The 27978-nt window shown below is 37.9% G+C and overlaps 1 protein-coding gene and 1 long non-coding RNA gene across 17 annotated transcripts in view; one reads left to right on the forward strand and one right to left on the reverse strand.

The window, feature by feature from the left end:
* LOC129527705 (uncharacterized) overlaps nucleotides 1–26105 on the forward strand; it is a 43052-nt gene extending 16947 nt beyond the window's left edge. Inside the window, exon 2 of the long non-coding RNA XR_010135372.1 lies at nucleotides 25183–26105. This is a non-coding gene — a long non-coding RNA (uncharacterized lncRNA). The remainder of the gene's footprint in view (nucleotides 1–25182) is intronic.
* RABGAP1L (RAB GTPase activating protein 1 like) overlaps nucleotides 1–27978 on the reverse strand; it is an 815258-nt gene that overhangs the window by 12579 nt on the left and 774701 nt on the right. For 8 of the 16 annotated variants that reach the window (XM_031012360.3, XM_055366257.2, XM_055366261.2 and 5 more), the window contains 4 exons: nucleotides 25575–25667; nucleotides 13748–13858; nucleotides 6543–6647; nucleotides 3836–3919 (listed from right to left, as the gene is read on the reverse strand). In XM_031012360.3, the coding sequence (XP_030868220.3) occupies nucleotides 3836–3919; nucleotides 6543–6647; nucleotides 13748–13858; nucleotides 25575–25667 (393 nt within the window). Of the gene's footprint in view, nucleotides 1–3835; nucleotides 3920–6542; nucleotides 6648–13747; nucleotides 13859–18143; nucleotides 25242–25574; nucleotides 25668–27978 lie in introns of those variants that run through there. The other 8 variants (XM_031012362.3, XM_055366276.2, XM_055366268.2 and 5 more) reach the window with 2 other exon arrangements.

A 27978-nucleotide genomic window follows, 5' to 3' on the forward strand; every position in this document is an offset into this window, starting at 1 on the left:
CTAGAAGGAATTTTACAAATGAATAGCACTGCAAATGCCAGTCATTTTGGAAATGAGCAGCAGAAAGCTGGAGCGTTCCATATGTAAAGCACACTCTACCTTAATTAGTAGAAACATACAGAGAGTAGATTTGGTTTCTTTCTGTCACTAGCCTTCTGTGACTGGTTCAAGTGAATTCCTGGCCTCACTTTTGGAACTAACCTATAGAATCTTTGCTGAGTATTCACTTTGTACAAGTTAGTATGCTGAGAAAATCTTGATGAAAAGAATTCTAGACAGAAATATCTCCTTTCTACTGTCACAGAAAGAACCTGTTTTCAATCACAAAAGTTTCCTTGAGAAGTGGCAGAGTGATGTTCTCACTCATAAGTGGGAATTGAACAATGAGAACACATGGTCATAGGGAGGGGAACATCACACACCGCGGCCTGGTGGAGGGGTAGGGAACTAGGGGAGGCATAACATTAGGAGAAATACCTAATGTAGGTGACGGGTTGATGGGTTCAGCAAACCACCACGGCACGTGTATACCTATGTAACAAAACTGCATGTTCTGCATGTGTACCCCAGAATTTAAGGTATTAAAAAAAAAAGTGGCAGAGTGGATAAAACAAAGTTAAAATGACCAGAAAATAATAGACTAAAACTCTTATTAAGCAGGTTTGGCAACATAGCATAGAAATTAAAAACTTAGCTGCTGGAGTTAAATGTGAGTTTAAGGCAGGCCAACTCCATCTCTTTATAGCTTTGTGAGCTTGGGCAAAGTCATTAATCTTTCTAAGACTCAGTTTCCTCATGATTGAAAAGTGCTGTGCTATAGCAATCAAGTGGAAAAAAAAGTATGCAAAGGGGTTAGCATAGCACTTGGCCAATAGTAAGTGTACATTAAATAAAATATATTCTTCTTACTGATTCTGAAATAAGGTGCTAACAAGTATTAGAAATGGTAGAAATAGGTGCTTTCAAAGGAAAAAATCTAGATAAATAAGTATTGGATGTTCAAATCCATTGTCCGAAATAAGAATCTTTTATTTTAGAAAAGTGGATGAAAGGTGGGAGGATCGCTTGAGCCCAGGAGGTCAAGGCTGCAGTGAGCTGTGTTCAGACCACTGCATTCCAGCCTGGGTGACAGAGCAAGACCTTGCCTCACAAAAAAAAAAAAAAAAAAAAAAGATGGAAAAACAGGGGATGTGAAATTTTAAAGTACAATTTTGGATAAAAACATATATGGTCTACCTGTATTATCAAAACAGACATTTAAAAAATCCCACCCAGTCTACTCAAAAATAGCTCTGGTGATGAGGGCTTGCTTGCTGAGTTTAGTTTGTTGAGTTTCATTCCAATTTCTCCAGATCCAAGCCTGAGGAACCATTAGTAGGATGGTATTGACTGATGTTAAAAAGAAGAGATCACCATGGTAGATTCTGCAAACCTTAAACCCTTTTAAATAAGCCAAAACATTATGCACAGAGCCAGTAATAGCCAATTCCAACTATAGAATGCATTTAGATTGTGTCTTATATCCTTATCTTCAAACAGATGGGTCTGTTGCCTTTTGCATTATTTCAAGGGCTTGCCAGATAATATTCAAGAATAGTCCCCAGGATTACTATTTGAAGAGTGCTGCATTTGGTGGCCACCCATGGCATAATCTGGCAATGAAAAACATGCATTTGTAGCAATGGGAAATTCCACAGCACATAGTCTTCAATGTTCCTTGTATTGGTTAATGTCTACCACCTCTTCTCCTAGATGCCCACATTCGGCATCTCAGATCACCTTCAAGGTTTTCTCGTCTAGCAAAAAAAAACAAACAAAAAAAAACTGTCCTTTGTGTCTCCCTTTTCTCTATTTTCGTTAGTTATTTAGTTCAGGGACCTGGTTCTTCTTACAGTTGGACTCTGGTATTCGTGGTCTGTCTCCTTGGTTCCACATTTCTTACTGGGACAGATTAGTGCCAATAATATGTCTTTGATTATGCCACTTTCCTGCTCAAAAAGATCCTACCACAAACAAAATAAAATCCAAGGTCCCAAGCCTAGCCCTGAAGACTTTCCTTGATCTGGACCCTAACGTCCCTTTGCTTCTCTTTTGTACCGGAATCTCTTACCAAATGAATTATTTTTCTCTTCACTAATCTACTTCCATGCCTTTGCACATCCTGTTCTCTCTTTTCTACCATTTCCATCCTCTTCTTTATCTTCTTTATCTCTACAGATCCAAGTCTTGCATCGCCTTTGAAGCACAGCTCAAAAGGTATCATTTCCCACATGTAATAACTTTCCTTTCCTCTTATGTCTACGTAGGTATTACCTCCACATTATATGATAAGCTTCTAGAGAAGAAAACTTGAATTCATTCATCTTTTTGTCTGTCAAAGTATTAAGCCTCACAGAGAACAGGCATTAAATAAACATATGTTGATTATCATAGAAGAGTAAAATAGCTCTAAAGTTTTATTTATCAATCGTCCGTGAATATGCGGATTCCTTATGGAAAGATGTTCATAATGTATTAGTGAACTAAAGCTAGTTACAAAAAAAAGGATAAACAATACAATTCATCCTGTTTATATATATTTTAAATTTATTTATAAAGCATTTGTATAGCAACAATGCATATTCAATATATTACAATGATTAGCTAGAAAGACTGAGGGAGATTTGTTTTCTTTGTGCTTCTCTGCACTATTCTAATTTTTCACAAGAACACAAATTTAATTTATAAGCAAAAAAACACATTTTTTTAAAAAGTAAGTATCAGACTTCAGAGTCCTATGTGAAGTAGAAGACCCCAGGGAAATCTTTAGATCAAAAGATGGCATATGGTACTTTAATTAATTCTAGAAACCTGGAATTTGAACAGATAACTCAGGGTCTCAGCAATGAGAGGAGTCCTTGCCATGTCCAGCCAACAGGAAGGACAGGAAGATACCAGTAGATACCAGGAAAGAGGGCTTTCTGAGACCACTCTGGTGATGGGGCCAGAAACATCCTCAAGAAGATGAGCCCTTTGTTAAAAGCATTTTAAGGTTCACAATAGAAAGCTTCCTGCTAGCATTGGCCTGCAGAGGGGAAGGCCACATAGCCATGTAGGAAAAAGAGTGCCTACCACATTCTGTACCATGGTAGCAAAGGACACACTGATCCCCTAGCTACTGCCATTTAATACAATAACTAAACTTCACAAAGAGGCAAATGTTCCAAGTGTGATCTACTGGAAATTAGCTTCTGACTAAGGCAGAAACAGGACCTCAGTAGTCATCAAAAGGTTTTTCTATTCCTCTAAATCTACCCAACACTGTAAACAACCAATAGATTGTTTTGGTCAGTTAGACCTCCCAAGTTATCAGTTATAAGTAATAAGCTATAAGTAATAAGTTATAAGTATGTCCAACCACTGTCTGCTTCAAAGGAGACTGTGAGTCACCAAATTTAATAAATCTGGAAAACTATTCTGGAAACTTTAAAAACAAAAATATTTCTTCCCCCAAAGAAAAACAACAACAAAATAATTACTTTTTTATTTTTATTTTTTTAGAGACAGGGTCTTGCTCTGCTGCCCAGGCTGGAGTACAGTGGTGCAATCATAGTTCACTGCAGCCTCAAACTCCTGGGTACAACTGATCCTCCTGCCTCAGCCTCCCAGGTAGCTGGGACTACCGGCACATGCCACTGTGCCTGGCTAACTAAAAAAAATTTTTTCCTTGTAGATATGGGGTCCTGCTATGTTGCTCAGGCTAGTCTCAAACTCCTGGCCTCAAGCAAAAAAAAAAAAAAATTACTTTTATAGCACCAAACTATAACTAGCTCTATGTGCCACAGAAGTACATTACCTGTTTATACTCAGCAATGATAGCTGTAGTCTTCTTTATTTCATATTCTGCCTTCTCTAGCTGTTTCCTGAAGACTTCTTTTAGCTAGAAAGAATAGAATGAGAAATATCAGGATTTAGCCAAAATCTTAAATTTTCACAAACATCTATATTCAAGTCTGTCTGATTCATAGTCAGTAACAATGGTAACAATGTTAACTATATAAATTATCTTTATGGAAGCTGCATCTTGATAATCTGAAAAAGTCAATCATCTCCAGAGATGCAGAAACCTTACTTTCTTTTCTGTAAAATATGAGACATATGAACAACACCATTATAAAACTGCTTATGCTTGCTACTTCTAAACATATTGCTAAATAAGTGTCCATTCAGAAGCTATCTTTATCCTTATAAGAGTCTAAAACAAAACATCAGGGCAATACTGCATGCTAAATTTGTTACTCTTGATGTTATAAATTACTGAAAAAAATCATTGTAGGCCTCCTTATTTATAGTCTACCTTTACTGCTGTTACCTCTCTGGAGGCAGAAACAAGAGGCTTTGGGGACTAGAGTTAGAAAGACGGGGGAAGATAAGAGTTTTGAGAAGGACAGGAGATTCAGGGACTAAAGAAACTGACTTTAGAAGGAGCTTAAGTGACACATAATGGCAGGTACCTGTTACAGTCACTGAAATGTTAAATTATGAATGCTATAGTTATAACCACAGTTATTTTTGTGGCCCAGCAGCTCTAGAATTCTAGGTATAGGGGAAAATTAAGGTGATGGAAAAGCTCAGGTGCTACCAGATACAAAGGAAAGAATTAAATTCTGCAAGTTGTTGAACAAACAAGTAATGAAACAAACAAAAAACAACTCTGCTTAAACTTTAAGTACATAATCAGAATAAAGAGATGCGTTCTGCACTAAAGCATCCCAAATTATTAATGGCGTATACTCTGTAATTGCTAGTTCATAAATTATTGCAATTTATAATAGCACTCATTAGATTTCTGAATTTCTTCATATCTGTTAGATTCTAAAATTCTAAAAGCAATTGGTAAGTTATACTGATCTACACTCAGTTGTTTATATTGATCTTTATTCTCTATCCGACATAATTTAAGGACATAAACAATAACCTTCTCGCCTTCCATGATAAGGCCCCATAGATGTTAGGACAGACTTGGCTGGCTGAGAGTCTTTGAGCAAGGGTCACTAAATTTATCTAAGCCATAGTTTCCTCATCTGAAAATGAGAATAATCCCTATTTTACAAGGGTACCATAATGATTAAAACAGTTACACACACACAGATGCACACGGAGGGGAGGAAGAGTGCAAAGCATCTTGCATTGTTCTTGCAGCATACTAGGTGAGTATTCACGTGTCATATTCCTTCCCATTTTAGGTATCAATTGCTTACAGGCTAGTATGTGTGTCTGTGGAACCACGGAGCAGGTAGAACCTGGGTTAAATTTATTTGCCAAGAGCTTTATGCCTCATCTAGAGTAGCTTAAGTGGCCCAAAGATGGCAGGAAGTAAAGAAAAAACAAAACCCATTAAGGAGCCTAAATAATCTAAAACTGGGTAATCAGCCCCTGAAAATTTTTGAGTAGGTAAGAAATATATATCCTGGGCCGCTGTAAATGCCAAAGACTCATTAAATCAGATTCCAAGGAAAAAGAAACCATGGAACACTTTTTATAAAGTCTGGAAGGTGCTAAATGACACATTCCTCCACATGTAACTTTAGTGGAACTTTTTTTCTGGTTGCTTGGATGTAGATCCTTGAAATGCTTTATGCTGTGCTTTAAGTTTAGTATTACTGATGTCTCAGAATGAAACTCATTAAAATAAGCTAATCACGATTTGAGATGCTTCCTCACTTTATAAGTTAGCTACATTAGTAAAATTCAAACACACTCTTGGCAGAAGACTTCAATTGTTTGTGATGAAACTCTGACTCATAATCTAATCTGTGTCAGGCCCCTGGCTGGGACTGACAGGGGTAGAAAACACTGATGAAGCAGCATGTTCTTCCTTGGGGAAGCGGAAAGCTCCAATTCCTTGGGCCGATAGGCCTCTCTGCCCCTATCCTATACTGCTTTGCACTGGTGGCATTTTCTGGCTAATTAGCCTTACAGCTCCCATGAAGAGTGTAGGGTGCTAACTTCAAGGCTGGTTCCCAAAATGTTTCTTTATATTCCCCCAGGAAATAGGTTTGAAAGCTTAGCCAGGAATACTGATGCTGCTTAAGGTGTGAATCAGGAAAATGAAGTGTGACTGATTGAGGCAGGGGCTGTGTGGCAACTCCCAGCAGAGATCTCTGTAGGCTTTCGGTTTAACAATGCTCATAAACTACTTCAGAGAAGTCAATTATCTTGGAGATACAACACAAAATTTGCAGATTTGTCAAAGCTCTTGGATCATAATTCTAAGTTACTAAACTTAGAGAAAACTCAACACTCTTGCTAAGTATCTCAGTAAAGGCAAATTCCTAAAAGCTGTTCAAGGGTAGAAATACTGCCTCCTCTTTTAACACCCTTCAAAAAAAAAATGTCAGAAATGTTGAACAAAAATGTTGAGTAAGTACACTCAACTACTTACATTACTGCTTTAACATCACCTTTGATTTAGAAGAAATTTAATTTTCCTTCTTTTTTATAGTGTTAATTCCCTACCAACATACCTTTGTAAAGAAAAGCCTACATATTATTCCTTTTACCTGGGCAGTCTCTTCCTCTTGCTTCCTCTTCTCCTCTTCAGTCTCCACCAGCCTCTGTTTGGTCAAAAGGAGCTCCTTATTCAACACATCTGCCTTGTCTTCTGCCTGCAAATCATGGTGCATCACAGTCATATAGAGGGTAAAGAAAGTGTGTGGAAATCTTCTCCAAACCCAATCTTCAGTTGCTGTTCCAAAATTATTGCAAGTCATTATTTTCCCTCCTAGCTCAACCAAGCGATGGCTGCTTTCACTGAATGCCAACTATGTGCCAGCTAGTTGGCACACATTATTTCTAATCCACACACCAACAATAATTTTACAGATTATGACAGTGAGGTTTGGAAAGATCCAACAAACTGTCTGGGGTCACACATCTAATAGAGTCATGATCTGAATTCAGATTTGAATAACATCAAAGTCCATCCTCCTTCTAAATGCTTCTTACAGATTTTTAGATGTTACAACAGCACTCACTCTGTGTAGATGGATCTGATGAAGGGGCAGAGCCTCACATAGAAACTTCCAACTGGTGGAGAATGGGGGTTGACTCAGAGAGGAGGAGCAGACAGGGTGGTCTGAGGACAACAGTTAGGTGGCAAATTCAAAGACTAGCTGAGGTAAACCTGCCCACATGGCCACTCACACAGGGCAGTGAGTCTAGTAAGGAGAAATCAAGACCAAAAACCCATGATAGAGAGAGCCATGAAGAAAATGGAAATATGGACCAGGAACCCAGGAAGAAAAGATCATATTCCTAGAATGATGATGTCTATTTAACACGTCGGGCTCTCACCTTTTAGGCCTCGGCTTCAAGTTCACATGGCAATGAAGCATGCCCTCAGCCCTGGTCCACTCACCCTCATCTAAGTTAGCTCCCCTATCTAAATCTCTCATATTTCCCTTAATAGGACTGTAATGACAACTTACACATGGGATTTATTTGTCTTGCCCACTAGGCTTTAAGCTCCAGGAGACAAGAACTATATCTCTTTTGCACATCACTCTATCCCAACCAAGCACCAAGCCCAATGCCAAGTACAGAATAGGTGCTCCCTAAGTACTTGGTGAATGAAGAGGTGTGGCTAAATCATTGCAGATGCAGACTGCATGCAGTGGAGATGGCAGAAGGCCACAGGATGAGTTCAGCAGAGAGAACCCAGACACAGAGGAGAGGCAATTATGTGAAGAAGCTATCCCTGGCTGACAGCAGCAAAATGTTATCCAAATAATGGTGAAAACTGGCCAGGTGGCCTTCTGTCCGTCTTCTGCCATATCTCCCACATGTCCAGATGGGCCAGGCCAGCCCAGTCTGCTGAGGACTGGCCAAGCGGCCTTCTGTCTGCTTTCTGCCATATCTCCTGCATGTCCAGATGGCCAGGCCAGCACAGTCTGCTGGTGACTGTAGAGAAACTGCATTCCAGCTGCTCTGCTTGCCCTGTCTTCTGGCTCCTGATGGCTCATAGCCCAGTGGTTAGAGCTTTGTTTGCAGATCATTTGAAACCGTTGGGTAGTTAAGGTGAAAAAGTCCCTTAAAAGTCTTTAAGACTCTAAAAATTGCTCTGATGCATTAGATTTTAGGGGAGAAAATCTAACAGCAAATTAACAACTAAAATGAGAGGTAGACCTTGAGAATGCAATATGAACACTGCAAGTCAAGTTTTCATAAGTTGTAAGTCACCTGATGTACATCATGAAAGCATGTGGCATAAAGTACGGCATTTTAAAAGAAAACAAAAAGAGAAAAATAAATAAATAAACCATGGAAGCACAAAGCTTCCATTCTAGAGCCCCAAGCCAGATGACTGACTGAGGTTACTCACAAAGCAGGGAGACCCTCCCCAAAGTCTCTGACAGATAGGCACAGAGTGGCACTTTGAGAGCAGCTGTACAGCCGGGTGCGGTGGCTCACACCTGTAATCCCAGCACCCTGAGAGGCTGAGGCGGGCTGATCGCGAGGTCAGGAGATCGAGGCCATCCTGGCTAACACGGTGAAACCCTGTCTCTACTAAAAATACAAAAAAAATTAGCCGGGCATGGTGGCGGGTGCCTGTAGTCCCAGCTACTCAGGAGGCAGAGGCAGGAGAATGGCGTGAAACCGGGAGGCGGAGCTTGCAATGAGCCGAGATCTTGCCACTGCATTCCAGCCTGGGCGACAGAGCGAGACTCCGTCTCAAAAAAAAAAAAACAAAACAAAAAACAATTGTACTGCTCATTTCAGTGTTCTTAAAAACTGAACCAACTCTGTCCCTGTAACTGCAGCCCACTGGTTCAAGTTCTACCCCAGAATGTTTGAGCCCTGCTAATAAAGAAGACTGCAACTAAGCCTTCCTCTTACAGGACCCACAGCAATTTCCACTTTGTGAACAGACTGATCCTTTCATAATGTTCATCATGATACTGAAATAAATGGTTTTTTTTCAGTTTGGTCTCTTGGAGAGCCATGTAAAATTTTAACATTTTGTGAAAATGTTTTAAAGTAAATGCTGGCCAGGCGCGGTGGCTCACGCCTGTAATCCCAGCACTTTGGGAGGCTGAGGTGGGTGGGTCACCTGAAGCCAGGAGTTCGGGATCAGCCTGGCCAACATGGTGAAACCCCGTCTCTATTAAACATACAAAAATCAGCCAGGCGTGGTTATGGGCACCTGTAATTCCAGCTACTCGGGAGACAGAGGCAGGAGAATTGCTCGAAACCAGGAGATAGAGGTTGCAGTGAGCCAAGATCGCACTATTGCACTCCAGCCTGGACTACAGGGCTAGACTGTCTCAAAGAAAAAAAAAAAAAAGAAATGAAAGAAAAAGAAAAGAAAAGGGGGAAAAACACTTCCCCGAGGAATTTTTTTCAAAAACACCTAAATGTTTATGCTAAGAAGACCTATTATTTTTATTTGCACATTTTCTGCTGAACAGTCTTCATTAGGTCAAGATTAAGGCAACTTCACTTATTTCTACTGTTACCATATACAACATCTGCAGCAATTGTTGTGGGTCCTATAGGGAAGAGTCCAGTTTTCCAGGAAGCTTAATCCACAGTTTCTCCTCTTATGTTAAACAGAAAAGTAGGAGCAATTGTTCTGTTCATCAAAGTAGGGCCAGATCTGAAATAACTTGAGTATCCCTCTAACAGTGGTCTTTTGAATTTTTGTACAGCCAACCACTATACCTCACTTAAGTAGGAATTAACTTTAATGTTAATGAATGAAATGCTAAACACAAATTCTACCTTTGAGCCCAAATTATAAAGCCTTCACCATAATTTTTTTTTTTTTTTGAGACAGAGTCTCGCTCTGTCGCCCAGGCTGGAGTACAATGGTGCGATCTTGGCTCACTGCAACCTCCACCTCCCAGGTTCAAGAGATTCTCCTGTCTCAGCCTCCCTAGTAGCTGGGATTACGGGCACATGCCACCACACCTGGCTAATTTTTTGTATTTTTAATAGAGACTCAGTTTCACCGTGTTCCCCAGGCTGGTCTCGAACTCCTAAGCTCAGGCAATCCACCTGCCTCGGCCTCCCAAAGTGATAGGATTACAGGCGTGAGCCACTGCACCAGAGAGCCTTCACCATAATTTGATAAGATTGAAACATTGTCATTATCAAGTCTAAATACTTACCAATATCTTATAATGTGTCATTGATACTGAAAGTTCTAATTGCAATCTAAGGCTTCTGCTACATATGTATGAGAGAAACAAGCATTGCAATGTGTGATTTAATCATGAATCAACCAATAACCTCAGAAAAGACTCAGCCCTAATATCAGAAATGAGGATCTCTGATAAATGATTTCTGAAAGAACTAACCAGGCCAGTCATTCAACTTAAAATAAAACAAAATAATTTTCCACTTAGTCCATGTAGCTTCTGGTCTAACAGAACTTGCTATGGTGAGAGGGAACCTAGACCCCTGGTCCTCAGCAAGACAGTACTAATCATGTCTCTTCTCTTTTGTTCCTTGCAAATAGGGAAGGACAGGAAAGGCCTGAAAGCAGATAGCAAACAGAAACTGAAATGGAGATGTTGTACCTTTTTTTCACTTCTAATCACTGAGAAATCTTTATTTAAGGAATCCGAGAGAGGGCGAGTTCTCAAGAGAGGAAGGCTCTGCCAGAGGGAAAAGCTGAAGAGCCTTTGGTGCCCAGGAAGCCTGAAATTAGCACTAAAATGGTCAGAGTAAGAAATGATTTATTTTTGCAAAGAACCTAATTTCCTAACTAGTGTTTGTTTGCTTACGTATTGTCTTAAATACAATCTACTTTTATATTTGTTTAAAGTTTGCCAGTGTTTTGCTATTTTAATTAAGAGATCTGATTTTCATGAACTGGGAATGGGAAAGTACTGGGCAAACTAGGTGAAGGCCTGCAAAGCCAGTACTTTTCACTCTCAGGCTAGGGCCCTTCCTAGAAGACTGGTGGGGCAGGTCACTTCAACTGCAGGGACAGCTTTTTGGTAAGCAAATAAACCCCAATGAGGAGGAAACTGCAAAATCAGAAGTTAGGAGGAAATATGCATGAAACAGCAGTTTTTATTCTTTCATCTAGATTCTTTCATCTAGATAAAAAGTTCCAAAAGGGAGGGTCCAGGTCATATTTACTTTTCTTAAAAGAGAGGGAAAGAGAGTCAAGGAGGGAAGAGAGAAGGCAGAGGAAGAATGAAGGTCTGATGGAACCTTTTCTTCAGGGGCTGTTCTAGCACTCACATCATGAGCTACCCTGGTACTCAATAATCAATTACTTCAGGAATACCTATAATGGCAGTCACTCCAGACTGACTCACATAAAGGGTTCTCTTGGTGAAGAAATGATTTTTAAGATAATAATTTTTTTCTGATTATTAAAGTTATATATATTATTTAGTATTATATTCATATATAATATGCATATTATAATGTTCATTATTTTTCTGATTTTTAAAAGTTCTAATGCTCATTTTTAGTTAACCTATGGTGGTTAGGTAATTTAGGGTCTTTCTATAAATTCTAAATGGGAAAAAACTATAAAGATGAATATAAAAATTATATTTAATCTTATCACCCAGAGATACCTAGCAGTAACATTTTGATGTATTTCCTTGCGGGCTTCTTCCCTATCTAGGTATACTATGGTCCCCTTCCCTATAGGATGACCCAATGCCAGCCAGTAGCCCTTGAAATTTAGATGCAAACATTATAAATGTTTACTGTTTACAGAAAAAAAAAAAGTATTTTTTAAAAAAATACTATATCATTATTTTCCCATTAAAAAAAATTATTCCAGAAAGACATTTTACAGTAAAACTGTCATTCTCCCCTACTAGTGAACATAGATAAAATAATATTTCTATTTTTCATTCTTATAAGTAACACTGCAGTAAACAACCTTGTATATACATTTTTTTAAACAGATCTTTTTTTTTTAGGATAGCTTACAAGTCAGAGGATGTCTAGTTTCCTCATCTATATAGTTTCCTCATTCATGAAATGGAGGATTAAAATAATAACTGCTTCCTGGAGTCATTAGGGAGATTAAATGAGATGATGTTTATAAATTGCTTTATTTAGTGCTTGGCACATAGTGGGTACATAGTAAAATTTAATTTTATTATTGCTTAAACCTTTTAACGTCTTAACACATATTACCAACTACATTTGCCAAACAACTTTGAAACTCTCCTTAGCTCATTTCACTGCATCCCCACTGAATCCAACTGTTTAAAAATTGTTTCATTTAGTCAGCCATCATAAGAAAATTATTAATGGATAAAAGATTCAAAATGGCAGAATCAAGTGTGAATCAAGACCATTTGGAAAGTTAACATAGAACCAAGACTTTCATTATAGCACTGACTTATCTCAACAGTCTCATGAATACAAAAATATGACCACTGAGGTAAGGCTGAATTGACCCTGATTGAATGGAGATCTGGCTACCTTCTTGGTTTTGACTCTCCTAGTCACATATTTCTCATACCACTTCTCACAGCTTCCAAATGGGTGGGCTGAATGAGGTTTGTGGTTAACAGGGCCACAACTTTTTAAAAAACCATTCTCTGGGCAGCTTTTTCTACCTTCCATATCCTGTGTCCCAAGCAACACAGTTTTTGTTTTTGTTTTTGAACTCCCTTTAGTGCCAGCTCTCTCAGTGTCCTCCTTTCCCAGATATAGCACTGTTTTCCTGAAGATAAGACTCATGTCTTATCTCCAACTTTACTATGGTTAGAACTTTTGAGCCACAAAATTGGCTATCTATATGGGAAAAAAGAAATTGTGGCAGGGGCCATTTTCAGCTGTCCTTTAATTTTAAACATTTAAGCAGATTTATGGTATTAATGAATTTGTATTTTTAATATTGTCAATGCATACTTACACCACAGGTAATGACTCTTTTACAGACTCAACAGTCTGAGTGTCAGTTTTTCTGACCCTCCACTATCTGTTGGGAATATTTACTTTGTAGAAGTCAGAAAATAGAGTGGTAATTTTAAATCTGCACAAGACTGCTTCCATATTGCCAATTATTTCTGAAAATGCTAGCAAGAAAAAACAGGAAGTCCTAAGACTGTCAGCTTAGTTGGAAAGAACAAGGGATGCTAAACAATTTAAGGTCTTCCTAGCAACAGCTAACATTTAATGAACAAATACTATCGAAGTGCTTTACTTATTTAATTGTTATATCATCTCTACGAGATAGACACCTTTTTATACCTATAGACAGCTTAAGAACTGTCCAGGGTCACATGGTTCACAGTGGTGGTGCCAGCATTCACAATCAGGCAGTCTGGCTCTCAGCCACTCAGATGCCTATCAATCTAACAATCCAACTCTTAATGTAGGTACTTCATGTAAAAGTTCACATTTATTATGGAGAATAATTCTTACTGGAACAAAAAGTAAGGCACCTACTGTTAGAGTGGTATTAGTACAGGTATATTCTTGGTGACTGATGTTCTCAGATAATTATGCTGACAGCCGTTGGTTCAGGAAAGGTATCAACAAAGACATAACAGAGTTTAGAGGTATAAAGAAAGTATGTCACACATGCTATTTAGAAATGACCCAAACCTTTCTCAAAGGCTTATGTTTTCCACTGTCTCCAATTAACACAGACTGTCCCTGCCACTTGTCCATTCCTCAAGAACAAAGTCAAGAACAAAGCAAGTTTGTGGGGGCGGTGGTGAGGGCAAATTGGTCTTTGCCCTGAGGAAGTCATCACAGTCTCATTTCTAAGGTTTACCTGATCCAAGTCATTCCGTAGAGCAATTTTGCTTGTTACTAGTTCATGGGCAAGGTCATCATTCTCTTGTTCCAACCTCATGCTGGCCTCCTGTAATCTTCGGTTCTCCCTCTGCAGAAGAACAATAGCCAGAGGTGGGCATTAGTGTCTGGACATACAGAAACGAACAGAACTGGTGAGGAAAAACAAGCAACAAAGTGAACTTTCAAAGGTGTAAAAAGGAGAAGGCGCAAGTGGCACAGGAAGGCAGGATTGCTGTCTGGGAAACAACAGTGAGTTTAGCTAGCAATGCAGATGCGGTTCTCTACCCGGTGAAACTGGTCCCTTAAACTCTCAAGATGGAACTTCATTATAAAAAATGTGCCACAAAGAACAAACTTTCTGAGCATATCCCCCCCAATCCTGTGAGGTTTTTACATAGATCTAGAGCACAGACACAAACAATTCTTTATTTGAAACATGCACGGTAGTCTCACCCTTGACCTCAAGAGAAACCACAAGACACAGTAGGAATGAAACAGGGGAAAACCACCAGACATTTCTTCAAATTGTTTTTCTAAGACAGGGTTCATATTTAGTATATTTAAGAGCTCTAAATCAAGAATCATGACACATGGGTTCATGACTTTGCTAACAGCTGACATTTTTATTCTTTGAGTAAGAATATATTTACTTTTCTGAACACCTATTTTTGTGTGAGAGCAACAGGCATAAGATATCTAGTTTTTTTGTTTTTTAAAAAATTTCAGATTAAAACATTCTGGGTAAAATAAATTACTGAGGATTTCTGCTCCCAACCTTGAAAAAACTGAAACAAAGTTACATGATAAAAAAACAAACAAAAAAAGAAACAAACAAACAAACAGAAAGAAAAAAAAAAAAACCAAGTCACTAATTCTTATGAAGCAAGGTCTTTCCTTAACTAAACACTATGAACTTGGTATGTTCACAACTATTTTCAGAATAGCTATTTCATGTCTTCCATTCCAAAGTATCAAAATTGCTTTCTTTGCTACTGTTAACAGTTATAGGAGATTCAAAAGAGAGCTGACAGGAAAGACTAATGTCATCAGACCTTCCTGTTTTTCAGATTTACATGTCTAACAGTGTTTTCTGCAAAGGTGGCAAAAACTCAGACAAAGCAGTGACAAAAAACTAGAAGACAAATATATATTTTGGAAGATAGTTTATCATAGCATACCAGGTAATGTGAAGTTAATTGTATCTTCTATATAACAACCTGGTGTTTGTTATATTGAAAGAGAAGACAATTTCTTTCTTTTTCCTGTTTTTTAAAACAAGGGCTAAGAAACACATGGTAAGGGCAAAGTCTGAGGCTTTCACAGAGGCAGAGGATCCATAAACAGGGAAGGCCATCAGAGAAGTTAAAGGACAAAACCGCACCTTGATTATACCAGCCACCATGGCCCATTTCTGTCTTTTTTTTTTTTTTTTTGGAAAAAAATTAGAATAGTTGGAGAATGTTAAAACATTATTGAAAAACATATCGACTAAAAAAGATAAAAACAATCCCAAATCACTTTAATACTTTAAATAAATTCACGATAGAATTCTACTCAGTGTTAAAATACTGGAGAAGGCTGGGTGCAGTGGCTCATGCCTGTAATCTCAATACTTTGGGAGCCTGAGACCGGAGGATTGCTTGAGCCCAGGAATTCAAGACCAGCCTCGGCAACATGGCAATACCCCATCTCTACAAAAAAATTTTTTAAAATTAGCTGGGTACAGCTGGGCGCAGTGGCTCATGTCTGTAATCCCAGCACCCTGGGTGGCTGAGGTGGGTGGACCACTTGAGGTCAGTTCAAGACCAGCCTGGCCAACATGGTGAAACCTCATCTCCAGTAAAACAAAACACAAAAATTAGATGGGTGTGGTGATACACACCTGTAATCTCAGCTACTCGGGAGGCTGAGGCAGGAGAATTGCTTGAACCTGAAAGGCAGAGCTTGCAGTGAGCCAAAATTGCACCACTGCACTTCAGCCTAGGCGAGAGTTAGTGAGACTCCATCTCAAAAAAAAAAAAAAAATTAGCTGGGTGGTGTGGTGTGCACACATGATCTCAGCTACTGGGGAGGCTGAGGTTGGAGGATCACTTGAACCCAGGAAGTCAAGGCTGCAGTGAACTGTGATCATGCCACTGCACTCTAGCCTGGGTGACAGAGTGAGAACCTGTGTCAAAAAAAAAAAAAAAAAGAAAGAAAGAAAATATAATAACAGGAAATGCTTACGCTGCCTTCCTTGTAGGGGGGGAAAAACCCCAATAAATAATTGGAGAATCTCATTGTAACAATATAAACAACCAATATTAACTGTAGGTAGTGAATTTTCTTTATTGTTGTCCTTGTTCTTTTAAAAATGTTTTCAAGTTTTCTACAATGAATATATATTTGTAATAGGATTTTTAAAATAGTTTTATTAAGAAAAAAAGCAATTCAGAATTTTAATTCCATTGGAAGGGATAAGATGCCAAAATGAGAAAAAAAAAATTAAGTCCACTTCTGTTAGAAGGTCATATTCTACACAAAACCATATTGGATCCTCCTTTTTGACCAAGATATAATGTAACCCCTCAGCAGTGGTGCCTTGTGAGGAACTCTTTCCCTAGATGTTCCTGAGAAGACTGTGAATGCTCTTGTAGAGGCAACTTGTACTCATCAGATTCTGTCTGTTCCCCTCAATCTACAGAAGTTACACCCTCCCACAGAAGCATAATAAATGTGGAGACTAAAAAACAAATTTCTAAAAAGCCAGAGCTTCTACAATGAAATCTTTGAATCTTTGCCTAAGTAACACAATTTCTAGCAGGGGCTGGAGAGTTAGCCTTTATTTCTGATATATCTATTACTCCTTTTCATGGAAAAAAAACATACAGGAAACTTAGATTAAAAAAAAAGATTTGAGAAGCTTTTTCAGTAAATTTTCTCCCAGCCAGGAAAGAGTAACAATACCAGCACAATTTCAACATGACATATTTCACAATGCAGGCTGCTTAGCCAGGGAAGAGATTTTTCTCATTTCTTGATAAATATCTTCAAGAAACTAAGATAAGACTACTTCAATAGGTATTCCTGAGTTAAGTATCCTATTGCTATTGAAATTGTACTTGTATAACCCCAAAGTACAAAAAGCTCCCTCGACTATTATGTACATTACATTCATTTGGCACAAGTGAAAATGTTGCCACTACCAGTTTTTCAGGTTACAATTACATGCTTTGAATTGAGTTAAAGTAACCTCCAAGTAAAGTCATAGGATGTTCACGGAAAAGTACTTTGTTCAAGTATTCAGAAATCATACTAGGTAGCTACTTCACTGTTGATTAGAGATAAATGTCTGATGGATTATCTGTTATATAAGAAAGAGGTGTGAGTTCAGCTGAAATTCTGACTAGTAACTTCTCATTACAATGACTGTTGCAACTGAAACCCTTCCTTACAGACACACAGCTAAAGGGGCAAGGGCAAGGGTGGGAAAAGATTTGGGAGAAACTGAGTGTCTCAGGGTCCCTGCAAAGCAAAATAGCCTAGAGGGCACGCCTACTGGCTTTTGCTTTAGCAAGAAGCTTCAATTTAGTGTCTGCAAAGCAAGCAGCACAGTGGGAAGTGTCAGACTCCTGCTCTGCACTCACAGACAAGTGGGAAAGCAAGCTACGGGGCCAAAAATGCAGTATCATCCTCCAAAGTATGAACCCAGGGTGAGTGCTACTGAGCACTACAGTGAGACCCTGCTACTGAGATGGAGATTTTCTACAAAGAACTTGCCCACACTTACCTACTGAGGGCTAAACAGAGCTTATATTAACGTGGCTGTCTTTTACAGTTCTTCTCAAGGAGCCAAAACTGTTTTCAATACTGACCGATTCTAGAAAAAGTTTGCCTGTATACTAGAACGGAGAAGAGAGTTTGGTTTTGATGGTCTTGGAAAAGGCAGTAACCCTGCTTGGTTCATTTTGAAATGTTGACAAGGGTTGCCCATGGAAGACAGACTTAAAGTCAGCCCCAATAACCTCAGTCAGCCCAGAGAAATTCACATGCTATAAGTTTGCACAAGCAGATGTGCTGAATGCTCAAAGCCTGTAAACAAAACAGGCAAACTGGCTCCTTCTTGCCTTTCAGAAAAGATTACAGGAGACACTGCTTACATTAACTCTTAAAACTCACATCACACTGTCTGAAACATATACTCCCCATCTCACACAACTGACACCGTTTGAACAAAAAGCAGATAACAACTGTCCTCATAGTTTCACCCCTTATGGATAGGAGATGTACAGCTGGGAAAGTTTGGTTAGTAACTTTTGGGAGGAGGATACTGCATTTTTCAAAGAGACAGACACTGATGTTACAGACATACATAGATTAAAAAAAAAACTTACCTCCTCAAAAGTCATAGACCAACTACTGTTTTCAATCATAGGTACAAAGACAATTAAAAAAAAAAGAATATCCAATGAAATTGAACACCTACTAAAATATTTATGAAATGGCAATAACAAAAACAGACACTTCTTAATGCTCTTTTGCTTTTCCTTCGAGTGTCATATAACTCTAAGTTCTCTCTGTGACCGCAAACATTCAATGGAACAAAGATACTTGAGGCAGCCAGTGGGCAAGTCTCAACTCAGGAAGACTCATATCTTCAAACTCCTCCCTCTCCACATTGCTGTTTACAGTTTGCATGAATGACTAAAATGCTGTATGTGGGACTATTAAGGAACTACGATGTGAGGTGTTGATACTGTGTTGTTAAAGCTGGGTGGAAGGAACTTCCTTATATGACAAGGTCAGAAATGTTGCAAAATAGTTCATTTTCAGACAAAAGAATGAAATTGCTGGGCAGGGCAATGCAAAAGAAAAATGGATCCTGGATCTCATGTGTACCTGGGGGCTGAAGTCTGGGTGAAGCAGTTCAAGGGATTGTGAACGTCATTTATTTCAAGATGAGAAACCAGAGAAACGTGAACTGGTAATTAAAAGTAAAGAAACTAAGCTTTAAAGGAAAAAATGACGAGGAGGGAGGCGGCTTTATAAACCCTAGCTCAATATTTTGGGTGTTGTCTGCTGCTATGATGAATTCTTGGCACATGTTTTTAAAGACTTTTAAGGGTCAGGAGAAAATGTTTTCCTAAAAGACTCAGTGCAAATTTATTAGCAACAACATACTCAACTCTCACATATTTTCTTTTGGATACCTCTTTTAAAAGAGTTGACAGCTATCATATTCAAGTTTTCAAATGCCTACAGATAAAATGTTTAAATATCTATGTTGTCCATAATGAAGATCTGAGAAAGAAAATATGGATATTTGAAGGTTTTGTGCTTCCCTCCTTTACTCATCACATCCAATTTTATCTTTGTAGTGGAAAATTTCAAATTTTTAAATGTCAAACTAAAAACAAAATCTTGTCAGTGATAAATGACAGCTGGCCAAACAGACTGCATTTCTTTCAGCGCTTAAAAAACTATCTTAGGTTATACTCTTGCACAGGGGTCAGCAAACTTCTAGTGTAAATTGCCAGAAAGTAACTATATTAGGCTTTGCAAGTCGCATGGTCTGTGTTGAAATTTCTCAACTCTACCAATGTCATACAAAACCAGCCATACACTATAAATAAATAAACAGGTGTGGTTGTGTTCCAATAAAACTTGGTTTACAAAAACTGGCAGTGAGCCAGATTTGGCCTATAAACCACAGTCTGCAGATCCTTGCTCTACTCTAGTACGCAAATCAAATTTTCAAAAAGCAGATGCATTCTAGATGATATAGAAACATATTAGTGTCAGGTAATTTTCTCAGTAATACTTAAACAGAAAAGAAAACTTTCTAAAAATTAATGAAAGTTTCTTGAAAACTCTGAAGATCATCAGTAAACATACTAGAAATTCTTAGTGTTCCTAAAGCATATTCTTCCCCCAAGGGTTAAGTATAAGGGACTCTAGCAGACCAGCATTGTTAGAAATCACCCACTCCTTATTAGCTATATTGCTTGAGAAGCCAAAAGGATTTAGTTTTACATCTTCACCATCCTATAACAATGAACTCTCTGGATTATCCAAGCTCAAAGAGAAAGTGGAAGACTTCTGAAGTTTATCATTAAGTTATCATAGGCATATATAAACCATCCTTGTGTCTATTACTATTCCTTAAAAGCACATTATTTCATAACATAATATTTCCAAAAGCCAACACAGTTTTTGGGATATGAAAAAATAATAAAATGTAAGTTTATTTGCTATGGCAGAAATTTTTTTTTTTTTTTTTTTTTTTTTTTTTGAGATGGAGTCTTGCTCTGTCACCCAGGCAGGAGTGCAGTGGCACGATCTCTGCCCACTGCAACCTCTGCCTCCCAGGTTCAAGAGGTTTTCCTGTCTCAGCCTACTGAGTAGCTGGGACTACAGGTTATGTGCCACCACACCTGGCTAATTTTTGTATTTTTAGTAGAGACAGGGTTTTACCATGTTGGCCAGGTTGGTCTTGAACTCCTGACCTCAAGTGATCCACCTGCCTCGGCCTCCCAAAGTGCTGGGATTACAGGTGTGAGCCACCACACCCAGCCAGAAAAACATTTTTCGAAGATGGATTCACTTATCTTGACTCCCCTGAGTAAGAAAGGGTCCAACAGTTTTTTTTAAAAGTCTACTCCCTCTTTTTTATAGGTAAGAAATGTATCCTAATTTAAACTTTTATTTGTCAAGTTTAAAAGAAATGTGAAAATTAAACTATTGCATTAGATATTTAAGGATGGCAAAAAAGTACAATTAAGCTTTATTTCAAATATTCCATTTGTATTATTTTTACTATGCATAATAGCTTAATTTGAAATTACATGTAGGAGCAATTGCTCTACAAAAACCAGTATGTGCAAGAAAAAACTCTGTGGAAACATAGAGGAATCATTTTCTTTGTTTAAATTACATTTTGATTTTAAAAATTACTTTGTTTAATCTCAAGAATGAGGTTAAACATTCTAAATTTAATTGTACTGAACATGCATAAGACACTTCAATTAGAAATTATGTATTTATAATAATGTCTGTGTCCCAAACCCAAGAGAGTTTAAGCATTCCAGATTCTTTTAGTATTTTCCCATCTAGAACAGGTAACCTTTATTATGCTTTTGGAGATTCACTGAATTTAATTAACTAGCTGTGTGTGTGTGTGTGGGTGTGTGTATTTTTATTTTTATTTTTTGAGATGGAGTCTCACTCTGTCGCCCAGGCTGGAGCGCAGTGGCGTGATCCTGGCTCACTGTAAACTCCGCCTCTTGGGTTCACACCATTCTCCTGCCTCAGCCTCCCAAGTAGCTGGGACTACAGGTGCCCGCCACCACGCCTGGCTAATTTTTTTAAATATTTTTATTTATTTATTTTTTAGTAGAGATGGGGTTTCACCATGTTAGCCAGGATGGTCTCGATCTCCTGACCTTGTGATCTGCCCACCTCTGCCTCCCAAAGTGCTGGGATTACAGGCGTGAGCCACTGCACCTGGTCGTTTCTTTTTTTTTTTTTTTTTTTTTTTGAGACAGAGTCTGGCTCTATTGCCCACGCTGGAGTGCAGTGGCATGATCTTGGCTCACTGCAACCTCCCCCTCCCAGGCTCAAGCGATTCTCATGCCTCAGCCTCTCGAGTAGCTGGGACTACAGGTGCTTGCCAGCACACCCAGCTAATTTTTGTATTTTTTAGTAGAAGCAGCATTTCACCATGTTGGCCAGGCTGGTCTGGAACTCCTGACCTCAAGTGATCCACCCACCTCGGCCTCCCAAAGTGCTGGGATTACAGGCAAGAGCCACCATGCCCGGCCAATTAGCTGTGTTTTTAAGCCTTAACTCACATTTGTGCAAATAGTTATTTAATTAAACCAGAGAAGCATATCGTTCTCCAAAGGTAGATGAAGGCTACAGATCTCCAAAAAGTACCAGCAACTGATACCATCACTAGAAAACTTTCCTCACAACAGAAACAATTCATCTCTTTAAGATAGAAAATATTTTAATTTCTGAAATTGGTAACTTTGCTTATTAAGGGCTTAGTTACTAGTTTCTAAAATATACTAAAACAGCTACACATATTGATAAATGTGTGTCTTCTGGGAACCTGTATAAAAATGAAAACATGCTTATTCTACAGCCAAATCTTTATCCTAATTTCACTTCATTAGAAATCAATCACTAAATTTACAAACCAAAATGTTAGAGTAGACAAAGAATTTTACACAAACCTGGTCAGGTGCAAGTTAAGAAGGAGGATAAAAGAGATTTGAAATAAACATTCTACATTGTTCTTTCAAAAAAGTTTCCTTTCTGTCTCTTGGAATCTAGTCATGAAGAAAAACAGAAAGAGTAAAGGCTATAAAGCAGTCATTATGGTGTTCACTGAGTTTAAAATATAAACTGATGCCAAGACCAGGTAGCACAGGCAGTGCATATATGTGTGTGTATTACCTACTTATATATGTTTATATGTGTGTATACATATAATGTACAACATATGTTCTACCTGGAAATTAATGGGCATCACTAAAAATTAATGTACCACCCACTGTGTTGGCTTTTATTCTACAAATATGGACACATATAAGATCAATAGTCACTAATTAGCTCTAATTTCAACAGGAAGCTCTCCCTCCTGCTTCTAAACAGGTACCTCTGGTGTGATTTAGGGTTCATGAAAGGAAAAGGGTAGGCTAAATGACAATCCTCCTGGAATATTCTGCTTTTTTTTTTCTTTGGAGATGTAATTCACATACCATAAAATTCATGTTTTTAAAATGTGCAATGTAATGATTTTAGTATATTCACAAAGTTGTGCAATCATCGATTTTCAAGATATGTCGAGTTTTAAAATTTAAATTTATACTAACATTATTTCATCTCTTTCTTTGTGGTTGAGATTTAAGTGTTGAATAAAGGTGACTACAGCGATATAACCTAAGCATGAAGATATCTGCATATGTCATAAAAATAGACATAAAACACATGTTTACATAGATGTAGCAAGAAGTATGACTGTTGAAAGCTACCTCACATTGCTGGATCTTTATTCCCACCTCTAGGTTCCCTGTGATAGCCCTTTTACATATGCCACCATGTCCAAAAGAAATAGCATTGAACTGAAATACCTCTTAAAATATCTTATTATATAACATATGTGGGCTTTAAAAAATAAATTTCCCACAACCTTCTAACTCTCTTGTCATATGGCAAGCTAGGGTGTGGAAATGACTTTTTAAGCAATATAGATTCTAATGTTGAGGAGGGGTTGTTACTGAACTGGTGCAAGTTCTCACTCAATGCCCTCAAAGATCTTCCCAAGTCGGTCTTTTAAGAGTTTATATTAACTGGGTTCCCAGTCCAAGATCTATGAATTACAAAGTGCTCATTCCCAGGACAGAGATCTTATTCTTCATAGGATTAAATTTAGAAGATGTAAAAGGTATTTTCTAACTTTGCTACTTTAATTAAGATAATTATAATATGGCTTCTTAAACTACATATTGATCATCTTACAAACCAAATATGTTGATGGTTAGAAACTTATGTTGTTGACTGCCACCTTGAAGATGTAATTATAATCTAAGAACTATAAATTCGCCAAGTGTATTACCAGGACAAATGCCTAGACATTATTAAGAGTATAGAGACATTAGATGAATGTACTGACAAGTTATCACAATAATCTAAAAGAAATAGCAATAGAGGGTATCCAATATGTGTAAATAAGAATCAACAATACTTGAACTTAAAAAGTAATGTCTGCTTTCAAAACAAGAAGTTTAATCCTACTTTGATCTCTCAATAAAAACTATACATATTGATAATCTTACATGTTATAAGTACTTTAAAAATAATGTACATCTTACTATTAATGTATACATACCTGCTTTGGCACAAAAAAGGATTTAAGACACAATAACAAGTTCAATTCCAGCCAGATTTTAAATGTACAAATTTGGTCTTCCATTTCTCTCTTATTTTAAAGCACTCTTCACAGAATTTATTCATAATAATTGTAGTAATAAGAAAATCTGAATGATATTAGCAAAAGGAGACCTTCATTTTGGATGCTTAATAATAGTTTATAATTACTACCTTCAAGCCTTTCTAAAGCAGCATGCTATGTGATTTACATTAAAAGCTGGTTTTATTTAGGGGATGTTGGTGGTGAAAATTAGCTTCAAACATTATCTGTTAATACCTTATCTGTTAATAGTTATCTGCTATAGAAGTATGTGAGATTTTATAATCAGATCTTGAACCACTTCTATAAGCAAGGGGAGATTATTGGTTGGCAATACTTGAGAGAAATAAGAACAATCAATAAGGGACTAGAGGGGAAGACCCACATAAGGTGGCATTATTCTAGTAATAATTGCATAATCTGCAGTAGTAGGCTTCATAAAATAACAGCCATTTATTGAACACAACTATGAGCTGAGTCCTTAACATGCAGCATCCCTCATCCTTGTAACAATCCATCAAGGAATCAGAAACACTATACCTTTTATAGATGAGGAAGAGGTTCAATAACTAGTCAAAGATGCTGAATGGTGGCATGGGGATTAAAACCCTCAATTTGTAGTCCAAATCCTGTGCTCTAAAAAATGAGCAAGATTTGAGTTCAGGTCTGTCTGGCTACAAAACCTACATACTCCTACCATGTTCCTCTGCACACATCCCATGCTATTCAATTCAGCAACAGAGATAAGATGTTCTGTGTGACTATGCTGCCTATGTCCAGCTCTGACCACATAAAGATAACTCTAGTTACAAAAGTGGAAGTCATCCCAATGTGGGTGATTTAATTAATAATGCCACACAGTCCATTTCTTGGCAGGAGATTTTGGCACTGCTGCTCAGTGCTGAAAATACAGTATTCTTTTATCTTAGTGTATCGATATGGAGGGAGAAGGAGCTGGTACGTATCTGTGTGAGTCTGAAAAGTTAAAGCATGTTGAAGAGAGACAATATTTTACTTGGAAAAAAATAAGTTGGAAATAAGTGTTTCCCAACTTTGCATCCTGGGAACAGTGTTGCTAATTACCATTGAAGAGAGTCACAATTAATGAACGTATTAAAATGAAATTATTTTGATTCTGAAACTTCATACTTTAAGTCAAATATCACTGTTGTTCATAAATTCATTTGTGGAAATAAATGTTGCAACAAACACCACTACTGTGCTCAATATACCTTTGTGATTTTTATTTTTCCTTCCAAGTGAGTTGGTATTTTTAACATTTGCTACAGACAGAGGCAAGTTTGAAACATCCTTGTGTCAGTCTTGGAACAGTTCACCTGCTAAAAGTCTTTGTGGATATGACCATGCACAGCTAAAACAGTACTTTGCCATTTTTCCTTTTTGTTTCATTTTTGAAAGTAGAAAGCCACTTTCTCTTTCCCCTCTCTTTCTCTCAGCTTCTTATGAAGATTCCCAGTATAAATGCAACAGCTGGAGTTACCTACAAATATACAAACTGAAAGAAAAGAAATATTATGGTTGGCTATTTGGGAGTCTCCTGAAATGAAAACATACCTGGACAGTTAGCATGATCAGAGAGCATCTAAATCAATCAAGGAAGAACAGAGGGAATTGAACTTGCCACAACTGCTGCTTTAAGAAAAAAAAAAAAAAAGGTACTTTGCTGGGAATGGTGGCTCGTGCCTGTAATCCCAGCTACTTGGGAGACTGGAGTGGGAGGATTGCTTGAGGCCAGGTGTTCAAGACCAGCCTGGGCAACACGGCAAGACTCAGTCTCATTTAAAACAAAAAAGAAGGTACTTTGATAGGTGCAACATATTTCTCATACCTTGTATCTATCCATTGGGTCTTCCTGTTGCAGCTGACTCTCTCGCATTGTCTGATATTCTTTCTCATATTTCTTCAACTTCTTGGTTGGCACCTGTAGGGATTTGAGGAAAACCATGTTAGACAAGGACACCATTTATGAAAAAAAATTCAGGTGTGTTTGCTAGTTAAATTTCTGGCATTCTAAGGGAACATGCTCAACTCAAAGTTAGGAGAAAAACAGAGATTCCAGAGGAGGGGTTGGCAAACTTTTCCTGTAAAGGTCCAGACAGTATATATTTTAGGCCTTGTGGGCCATATAGTCTAAGTTGCAAAGATTCAACTCTGTCATTATTATACAAAACCTGCCATGGGTGATACCTAAACAAATGAGCCTGGCTGTGTTCCAAGAAAACTTAATTTACAGAAACAGGCTACAGTTTGTCCACCTCTGTTATAAATAATATTGCTGATGTCACAACCTTCTCTTGTTAATGTATTTAATAGTGCTATTAATTTTAACTTTCTTAAATATAATTCACTCATATCCTTCTATTATGTTGAAAATGAAAATTATTATTTTATATAAGTAAAAAATTGAGCTACAAGAAATATTCTAAAATGGCCTGGGCGTGGTGGCTCATGCCTGTAATCCCAGCACTTTGGGAGGCTGAGGAGGGCGGATCACTTGAGGTCAGGAGTTCGAGACCAGCCTGGCCAACATGGTGAAACCCGGTCTCTACTAAAATTACAAAAATTAGTGGGGCATGGTGGTGGGCATCTGTAATCCCAGCTACTCTGGAGGCTGAGGCATGAGCCTGGCTTGAACCTGGGAAGCTGAGGTTGCGGTGAACCAAGATTGTGCCACTGCACTCCAGCCTGGGTGATAGAGCGAGACTCAGTCTCAAAAAAAAAAAAGAAAAGAAAAGAAGAGAAAAATATTCTAAAATGGAGTTAGTATACTGAAAACAAAGGAGGTTTTAGTGTTTGACAATGAAAACTCAAATATAGAATCATTATGCTGTATGAGATAATAGAAAGTCATCTAAACAACCCATTTATTTCTTGCTAAAATTATGTCATCCACAAAAGACAGTAGTTTACTCTTTTCTGAAAAAAGACTAGATTCCTATGGACTCTTAGAATTTTAAAAATAAACAAATAAGTACAGCGTAGTATAAAAGCCCTCAGTAAACGATATTTAACCTCTCTTAGGGGACAGTGGTGCACATCTATAGTCCCAGCTACTTGGGAGGTTGAGACAGAAGAATTGCTTGAGCGCACAAGTTCCAGGCTGCAGTGCACTATGACGGCCACTTACTCTAGCCTGGGCAACAGAATGAGACCCTGTCTTTTAAAACAAACAAACAAAAAAACTCTCCTAGCCTCAGTTTCTTCATCTATAAAATAGCAGGTAAACAAAATTTCTACCTCATAATGGTGTCAGGAGAATTAAATGAGTTAACAGAGAGGTATCTAAAACAATGCCTGGTTTATGGACATTTTTAATTTTTTTTTTAAAATAAGTATTCAATCAAAATTAACGCATTAGAACTTATTCTGTTCCATAATACATATTAAATCTACTTTTAGCCTTTCTTTGGACAATCAAATTTATAGAATTCCTTTACTTATATTATTTTATTTTAACTTTTATAGAGATGGGGTCTGGCTATGTTGCCTAGGCTGGTCTCAAACTCCTGGGCTGAAGCGATCCTCCTTCCTCAGCCTCCCAAAGCATTGGGATTACAGGCCTGAGCCACTGTGCCTAGCCTATGATTCCTCTACACAGCAACACCTTTCCTTAATGTTTTTGTTTGGTTTAAGATTACAAATGTGCTATGTTGCAAACTTCTTGCGTACTCTGAGAAGGCAAGGATGATGTGTTGCCCTCAGTATCTGCCATAATACCTAGCAGTATTTGGCTCATACTAGGCCCTCAACAGATTGTTCCTTGTTGAGTTTAAAATATGGTATTTAGAAAACATATACATATGAGTGAGAGAGCAAAAGAGAATGGAAAGCATCTAGCATGAATATAAAATTATCTCACAATTTCCTTATTTTCATTAAAATGAGGACAGTACTAATTCTCTGGCCTCTGGCCAGATACTTTGTTACATAAAAAACAAAGACACCAGGTGTCATTCCCCATCTTATTCTAATTACTTTGTTCTTCTTATCCAGGAACACTATGAAGTACTAGAATTATCTGCTTCTCACCACAATTGGGAAGTTTCACAAACTCAGTCCAAACCTGATAGATGATAGAAACCAGTCAACAACCACATTATGAGAATATTCATCTGGCTGATGGGGGAATGTCTCCCCAGCCAAACAAGGAGTGAGGACATTTTCCAGGGTGTAACTGAATTGCAAAGCCACTGCTGAATATTGTTATGAGAAACACGAATCCTTTATTACTC

Source organism: Gorilla gorilla, chromosome 1 (assembly GCF_029281585.2).
Source record: "Gorilla gorilla gorilla isolate KB3781 chromosome 1, NHGRI_mGorGor1-v2.1_pri, whole genome shotgun sequence".
In the NCBI taxonomy this organism is placed as follows: Eukaryota; Metazoa; Chordata; class Mammalia; order Primates; family Hominidae; genus Gorilla; species Gorilla gorilla.